Below are 8,112 nucleotides of genomic sequence, written 5' to 3'. Positions count from 1 at the left end.
AACTAAAACAAAAAACAGTGCATTTTTATAATCCCAGCTACTCAGGAAGCCAAGGCATGAGGATCACTGGAGTCCAAGAATGTAAGACCAGCCCGGGCAACATAACAAGACCCTCATCTCAAAAATAAAAAAACACAAAACAAAAAACTCCTGTTGGGGGTGGGGGGGAAGCATGCATACATACATACTTGTTAATAAGCTAGTGACCAAATTAGTTTTGGTTTGAAAATACATTGGCCTCTAATAACTGGTGACATCTGAAGTATCATAAAAGCAGAGATGGGCATGTGGGAATCATTTTTCTAGAGTGGCGACTTCATCCCACTCTGCTCTCACACACCTCTGAACAGGTAGCAAAAACTTAGTCTTTAATCCGACCTCCTCCTTTCATCCCACTGTTTCTCCAAGGCAGGGGTCATTAAATTGAAATGGAGACAGCCTATGAGGACAGCTGCCCTCTCTCTCTGAGGTGGGTTTACTTTCTGTCCCTACAACTGAACCACCTCCCTCTGACTACCATCCTGCCTCAACCCACCTCAGTAGGAAAAACTCATTCAAGATATCCCTTGAAGGAAAAGGGATAGGATTAAAGAGAAAAAGGCCATGTTTTACCTTTAAAATAATGACTCATTTTATTTTTTTCTCTTAATATGTCGTTATAAATATATTTTGTCAAAATATATGATCAATATGGTCAAAACATTTGCACGTAAAGTCATAAATAAGGTCAAGGTGAATGTTTACTTTTTTCCTTTTTTTTTTTTTTTGTTTTTCTTTAAAGATAAAAGTCCAGCTAGAAGGAAGCAGTCTGTGTCGTGTGGGTGAGTGGGGGGGAGCGTGTGTGTCTGTCTGTCCTCAGCACTGCCTGGTCTCAGCGGCACCCGCACCCCTCCACCACCATCTCCTGGTAGTTTTTCAGCACTACCTTGTCATACTCATCCAGGTACAGCATGGAGATGGCGCTCAGCTCAGTGGGCACACAGCAGGCTTTGGGGATGCTGGAATTGACAGAGTTAACCAGAGTCTGCACGATGGCATGGTTGGTTGAGTTGAGGTGGTCAGCCAGTGGAAAGGGACAGTCCCCATGGCAGTAGAAGGCCTGGTAGCCCGGGGGGGCCACAATCCAGTCATTCCAGCCGACATCACTGAAGTCCACATACAGTGCGTGGCGCCGGCAGTTCTTGCTTTTCTTCCGGGCTCGCTGGGGGTGATGCTTAGGGCTACGCTTGGCCCTCTGGCGTCGGGTCAAGGCATGGCCCCGGCCATCATGGCCAAAGGTGACCAGGAGGGGCCGGAGCTGGGCCCAATTCCCACTCCCTTGAGGTAACGATCGGCTAATCCTGACATGCTGGCCCTGATGGGTCCGTGTCTGATGGAGGTGAGTCACCTCAATGGCCAGCCCATAGTTCGGCTGCTTCTCCCGGGTCCAGCGAAGGACTGCAGGACTCACATCAAAAGTTTCCCACCGTGTCACATTGTGGTGGACCAGTCTTGTGTCCAGTAGTCGTGTGATGAGGTGCCCGGGCACCACTTCTGCCGGGGGCTTCATAACCTCATAAATGTTTATGCGGTGGAAGCCCCGCTCCCAGTCGGGGCCCTGGTCCACCTGCTCCCGGAAGAGCCGCAGCTCTGCGGAGGAGATCACCTCGTTCTCTGGGACGCTGCTGAGGTTAAAGAGGAAACGGAAAGCGGAGTTTTCACTGGTCCCTGGGATGTTCTCCAGATGTTCTAGGTACAGTTGGGAAGAAAGAATAAAAGAAGAAGCACATGAACTTTTTTCAGAGATGCAAAAGTCAAGAGGTAGCTCGGAGTGAGGCCCTGAGTAGTGAATTTTGCTCGTGTATTGGAAGCTGGGGGGGGCGGGGGGGACTGCAACTCTTAACCTGAAGGACCAGAACAGGGCGGCAGCTAAACCAGCAGAACGGAGCCCAGCAAGCATGTGCCAACCTCCTTTTTATGCCTAATAACCTCCATGTGTCAGCTCCTCTGCTCCACCACCATCCCACTGCCCTTTTAAAACCCCTGCTTGGCTTTGTGTACACAGTTTTCTTTACAAGTGGCTTTAAAGAAAAAGAGGGGCCAAGAGAGCACAGGCAGGAGGAAATATGCCCACAACTGGCCTCTGCGTCCTCCACTGTGGAGCGTGTTCCTAAACATATCCCCAGCGATCTCAAAAACACAGAGCCGCCTTGTTGATCATGTTACAGAGGGGAAAATAAATTCCAACATAGTAATGATGCTGGTGGATTAATAACTCAGATTTACTTTGGAAAAGAAACATCCGCTAGGAAACATTCAGATCGGATTACAAGGCCCCTATTGAATGAACCCGACAAACACACAGCTGTAATATTAAATTCAGTAGGTGCTCTGAGAAAGGGGGGCAGCGAAGCCGGCAGAAAAGGCTTTGATAGAGCAAAAACGCACGGCAGGGGCTAGCCCGCGTCGGAGTGGTATCCCTCCCCTGTTCCCCTCCCGCTCTGGTCTCCAAAAAGATCAGTGGCAGCTCTGGAAATTCTGGGAGGTCAGGAGCTCTGTTCCCTAGCCTCTTGGGTTGGGCTTTGATGTAACTGGAACCCTTCTCCCCCAGGGCTCCCACTGCCCCCCACTCGGACTGGGGGCAGGGACTGACCTTCGTGGTGGAAGCTCCTCACAGTGTTCGCTCGGCTGGCCGGGCGCTCAGGATACTCCAGCCCAGAGCCGCGGGTCTGCTCTTCCTCCTCCCCCTCCCCAGACTGCAGCCGGTAAAGGTCCCGCATGTAATCCGGAATGACGGCGTGCTTGCTGGGCTGCGGGCGGCTGCGCAGCCCGAACATCTGCAGAAGTGTCGCCTCGAAGTCCCGAAGGAGCTCATGGCTCTGCCCTGAGCGGCGTCCTCCCGCGTGGCCCTGAATCTCGGCGACTTTTTTCTTCCCCGTCTCAGGTATCAAACTAGCATGGCTCGCGCCTCCTAGCAGGACTTGGCATAATAAAACGACCATCAGCATTCGGCTACCAGGAATCATGGTGTCTCTGGGGAGGGAGGGGGCGGAAGGTTAAAGAATAAATAAACACCAATAAATAGAAATAGAGATGTCTCCGCATGTGCACAGAGAGGGCTGGAAATGGAGGGTCAAGACGTAAAAAAGGTCGGAAGGGTCGGGTCTGTGTCTTCTCCCTGTGGCACCCCACCGCACCCCCCGCCGCCGCCAGCTGCAGCCCTGCACGGCCAGAAAGTAGAAATCGCCCTGTAATTACTCGGTCTAACTTGTTTACAGTCAAATAACCCAAATCAGATAGCCTCCATCCTGTTAATCTTTTTTTGTCCCCACTGCTATCTGAGCCATGATCTCAGTTCGGCTTCTTCAAGGATAAACAGTTAACACTGAGAAGGTAAGACCGTGGGGGAGGGCGCATTAAAATGCCCTCGCCTCCACCGCAGACTTCAGCCTCTCCCCCTCTTCCTCCACCCCCCGCCCTGGCTTCCTCCGCCCTCGGAGCCCAACTTCCACAACTTCCAGCTGGTTCGGAGCCGGAGGGAGGGAAAGCGGGAAGCGAGGGCGCAGGGTCCGGAGGCCGAGGGCGGGGACGACCGGGTATCTGGACCGGGTATTGGACTGCGGCTGGGAGTTTCAGAGGCTCAGCAACAGAGAGCTGGTCGCGCCGCTCGCTCACTCCCAGCGCAGGGGAGGAGGGCGACTTCGGAGCGACCTCTGTGAGTTTTGACAAGAGGCTGGGATCGCGCCACGGAGGCGCGGCCGGAGGAGGGAGTGGTTAGCCCTCGAGGCACAGCCCGGGGCAGCGGATCTCCACTTCCTTAAGCCCCCTCGCACTCCCCTTTCTGGCCCGGCGGCCGAGCTGAGAGGGCAAGTGGGAGCTGGCAGCCCTGGAGAAGGAAGCGGCCTGCCCCGGGCGCCCCGGCTGTGCGGCCGGCCAGGAGCGACAGCGCTGCGGCGGAGGAGCGCGGACGCCGGAGGGGATGTCCGACGGGGGGGACGGGCGACGGGCAGGGCGGGGAGGGCACGGCGACTCCCGGGAGGGGCAAGGAAGAGAGGTCTACTCACTGACAGAAAACAAGGCATGTAATAACAGTCCATGATTCTTGACAGCCAATCTTGAACAGACTTGCTGGAAAGGCTCAGAGAAGCTGCGGCGGCGCGTAGCAGGGGATGGCACTGCGGAATGGCTCCTGAAATGAATATTTGAATATAATGAGACTCCGGCGCAGACAGGCTGTTTTTCTTCCAGCCCCTCCGAGTCACGTGAGCGCAGAGGCCCCGCCCCGCGGCGGGCGGCGAAAGGGCCCGCGCCCCCGCCCTTCCTCGCGCCCCCTCGGCCCGCCCCCTCCGCGCCAGGCCAACCCCGCGCCGGCCGCCGGAGCCCCGCGATCCGAGCCGGGCTCCCGGCGTCTCCACACTGACCGCGGCCGGTGCCTGACGGTCCTGGCCGTCCTGGCCATCCGCGCCCATCGAGCCGCGGCGCAGCGCGCAGGGAACCCAGCCTGCTCAGTGCACGGTGCCCCGCCCTAGCGCCAGCCGGCCTGAAACGCGGGGCCTGGACGGACTGAACCTCTAGAGGAGTCGGGGCCGGAGGAGGGCGTCCTTGCTGCCCAGAACCTCACCACCGCCACGCACTTTAAAAGGACAGCGCTGAGGGACCCTGCACACGCGCACGCACCCCTCTCCGTCCTCCCCAGGGTCCTCGCAAGGCCAAATACTGCTCCCAGGGACAGCCACTCACCCCTCGGCGAATGCCTGCGAATGCTCGGTGAGCAGGGTGGACGCTCAGCTTTCAATCAAAAGCTGCGGACCCTGTCGCGGGGGTTAGGGGCGATCGGTGTGGGGAGGTGAGAGGGAGCGGCTGCTGGAGTCACTTCTTGGTCCCATTAGGGCAAATCCTTGCAGCGCGGCGGCCGCTGCGTCTCCTCCCCAGCAAAGCAGATCCCCAGAGAAGTCGAGGGCAGAGCGGTGGCCTGCCCGGCTCAGGGCTGCGGGCAGATTCGGAAAGAGGCGTCGCCGCGGAAAGGGCGCATCACATTCTTCAGGTCTTAATGTCGCTGGGGTTTTACAACCTCCTAACCCAGCGCAGAAAGTAAATCCCCCACGTTCCCAGGAGTCGAGGAAACCGTGAACAGCTCTGGTCCCGCGCTCGACCCCTGTGTCCGCCTCCCCTCGGCCCAGCTTGGCTTACTTTTTAAAACCCCACTCTCCTCCCCCCGCCACTTCCTCCCGCCACCCCCTTCCTCCTTTGCACCAGCTGCGAAGTCGCAGCAAATATCCCTTCAGGAATTTTAACCAACCCACAGCTCAAGCAGTTCCTGGGACGTCCGGGCTGTAATCGAAGATGCCGCACGCGTGGGCCGCGCGGCGCACCTCCGCATTCAGACGGGGCCGGAGCCGGGCCACTTCGGGGGACCGAGCCCCGCGACGCCTGCCCCTGAGCCCTCTCCACCCGCCTCCCTTTCCCCGGCTCTTGCCAGTTCCTGCCTCGGGTCGCTCCGGAGCTACAGGCTCCGATCGTCCGCCCCACCCTCCCCACACGACTCGGTTTTCTTCTTGGGAGCACTTTCGAGAAGCCTTTGAGAAGAGGAGTGAAGGATCGAGCCGCTCAGCCCGCCCACCGACTCCGCGGGTCCGGGTGCCGCTGCTGCCGGCGCCCCTGAGCGACTGTCGGCGCCCGGCGAGGGCCCGCGGCTTTTGCGGCGGCTCTTTCTTCTTTCCTGGTCCCGCACCACCGCTGGGGCGGACTGCAAAAGGGCTGGGCAGAGAAAGGGCTGAGAGGTCAGGTAGCCTGAACAGTTCCCGGGAGGCGAGCTCCAGAAGGGGGGGCGAGGGGGCCGACGGCGACGAGCTTGTGCCCCAGGGCGAAGGGACAGTGGCCGGAGAGGGTCCTCGGGGTCCCACGGCAATCCTGGCCTGTAGGAATCTCCCAGGGCGGCGGTGGGAGCGTTCACTGCGCTGAAACAGCGGATAAGTGTGTTTCAATTTCGGATTCAGTAGAATTCGTCTCTAATTGCGTTTTTCTTCCCAAATGTTTTAATTAGAGAGATAAAAGACAAAAGAACTTTCAACTCCAGAACTTTTTCTTGGCGGGGGGCGGGGAGCAGGGACGCAACTCCGGGCGGTTGTCCTTCCTGTCCCTGCCGGACTCTTCCCCCAAGGCCAAAGTCTGTGGAGAGAGAGCCTCGGTTTACCAAGTAGTGGGTACGTTTCTTTGGGGCGGGGGGGGGTTAACGCCCCACGTGGGCTTCGGCTCATAAACGGCGATCCTCGCAAAACCTCCTGCCAAAGCGGTGCCAGGAAGTGTCAGAGGCCCGGGGTCCAGCTCTTGCTGAAAGGTCCGCAGGGACCCGGGGATCCCGGGATCTTTCCCTGGCCGTTCCGGGCAGAGAGCGCTCGGAGGAGCCTCCGCCGAGCGTCCCTCCAGAGGATCCCCAGGAAGATGTGTCCTGAGAGCCCCTGCCATTCTGGCCATCGTCCCCACAGATCCTACACCATGTAATGATAGAAAGGAATCTCCTCGGGTTCCGCAAGTCGACGAAAATCGCTCGTAGAAAAGGCGCGTCCTGCAGATCGCAAGTTTTCCACGGCGCCCCGCCGGCTCGAGGCCAGGTTGGGGGACACTCCCCTGCACGCGCAATCTGGTTGGCGCGCGCTCTACAAAGGGCAGAAGGGCTGCGCTCCCCGCCGCAGAGCTCCCCCCAGCCTGGACCCTCAGCCCGCTCACGCGCTCCCTCCTCTCCACGCCCTTTCTGTCCGGGGGTCCGGACCGCCGGCTTGCCGGCACGCGCTCAGCTCGAGACCCCACAGTCTTTCCCGCCTCTCCTGCCCGGCACCTCCCAAAGGTGGAAATCGCCCAAAGACCAGTGGGCGATTCCCTCTGACCACTGGGCACAGGTAGCAGCAGATGGAAGTGTCTTTCAGCGCCAGCATCCCCGACTCTAGCACCACCACTGGGGGAGGGAGGAGAATGAAGCCACCTTTTGCCTCTGCCCTCAGCATGCTCCCTGAGCCCCTCTACCTGGCGCCCCTGCCAGGTAGCCCCGCTTACCATAGGTGCCTGCGGTAACGGGTTCGCCAGCAGCAGCTCCTGAACACCTCTGGATGGCTCCAGAGAACCTGGGTGAGGGCCGGGGACTAGGGCGCTGCAGGCTGGAGACGGCGCGAACGGGAATCCCATCAGGGAGAGGCGAGGAACTGCCCCGGCAGCAGCGGCGTGTCAGGCTCCAGCCCTGCAGCTCCGTCGCCGAGCTCCTGGCGCGTCCCAGCCCGGCTCAGCGCGCCTTCCCTGCCGCCCTCCCCCGCCCTCGCTTTCTTTCTTTCCTTCCTCCTCCTCCTCCCCGCAGGCCCGCCCTCGGCCCTCCCTCTCACCGCCCCCCTGAGCTCGGGGCCCCGCCCACATCCTCGGTCCAGCCGCGCGGACTCGGGGCCCGGAAGCCCCGGCAGTGCCGGGGCCGCAGCTGCACCCCGGCCGGGGCGCCGCCGCCTCCCGCTCCGGGAAGCGCGGGGCTCACCTGGGCCCACGTGCAGGTACTAGAAAGCTTGCACCGACTAGTCGCCCGCACCTTCCAAAAATACCCATGGGAGTCTGGGCTTCCCTGAGTTTAGAGTAAGTGCTGCTCAAACCAGTGATTAAAATACTGAGTAATCACCATTTACCCCGAGTAATTAGAGATAATGAAACACCTCTCAAACCAGGTTATGGAGAAGGGAGCCGTAGGATTGGTTTAAAGGGTGGCCTTCCGTAAACTGTTAAAGGATTTCCAAAGGTTGGGAAACAGGTTGTGTGCAGAGCTGTGTGTCTGAAAGGGACACCTCTTAACTCTCCTTCCAGAACATGTTTTAAAGTGTGTCTTGTGGAAAGCTTTGGCGGGGACCCTCAGAAGGGCAGCCCTAGTAAACAGGCTGGCTGTCCCCACTTCCCCCAGGCCTACCCCTTTTGAAGACAGAGGTGGCCTGCAGGAAGGCAGGGGGCACATTTTGGGGGGGGGGGGTTGTTTTGTTTTGTTTTGTTTTCAGTTAGAAAAGTGTGTTTGTAGCTCCAAAGCCCTCTTAAGATCATCCATGGCAGTTACTTCTGTTGTTGATTTTTTAATTTGTGGTGTACCTAAGAATGCTTCACCTTTGACCTTCC

The 8,112-nt window shown here is 58.6% G+C and overlaps 1 protein-coding gene across 3 annotated transcripts; it reads right to left on the bottom strand.

Moving 5' to 3' along the window:
* Nucleotides 1-606: 606 nt before the first annotated feature.
* BMP4 (bone morphogenetic protein 4) lies at nt 607-7,232 on the bottom strand. Of its 3 annotated transcripts, none has more exons than XM_053595336.1 (4): nt 7,030-7,232; nt 4,044-4,168; nt 2,633-3,012; nt 607-1,728 (listed from the first exon to the last, which is right to left on the bottom strand). In XM_053595336.1, the coding sequence occupies exons 3-4, from the start codon at nt 3,003-3,005 to the stop codon at nt 872-874; spliced, it is 1,230 nt and encodes a 409-aa protein (XP_053451311.1). In that variant the 5' UTR covers nt 3,006-3,012; nt 4,044-4,168; nt 7,030-7,232; the 3' UTR covers nt 607-871. The 3 variants fall into 3 exon arrangements, with proteins under 3 accessions (XP_053451311.1, XP_053451312.1, XP_053451313.1); XM_053595337.1 differs by lacking the exon at nt 7,030-7,232 and adding an exon at nt 4,720-4,875; XM_053595338.1 differs by lacking the exons at nt 4,044-4,168; nt 7,030-7,232 and adding an exon at nt 3,238-4,020.
* Nucleotides 7,233-8,112: the final 880 nt, after the last annotated feature.

The sequence above is a fragment of the Nycticebus coucang genome, chromosome 6 (assembly GCF_027406575.1).
Source record: "Nycticebus coucang isolate mNycCou1 chromosome 6, mNycCou1.pri, whole genome shotgun sequence".
Taxonomy (NCBI): domain Eukaryota; kingdom Metazoa; phylum Chordata; class Mammalia; order Primates; family Lorisidae; genus Nycticebus; species Nycticebus coucang.
The sequence above is the reverse complement of the archived record's forward strand: the minus strand, read 5'-3'. Positions and strand labels throughout refer to the sequence as shown.

Excerpts from the sequence above, each read along its gene's own strand:
- BMP4 (XM_053595336.1), bottom strand. The coding sequence starts at position 3,005 with ATGATTCCTGGTAGCCGAATGCTGATGGTCGTTTTATTATGCCAAGTC. Across the intron at positions 1,729-2,632 it reads GAGGAGCTTCCACCACGAAG|AACATCTGGAGAACATCCCA; the intron begins GTCAGTCCCTGC and ends AACTGTACCTAG.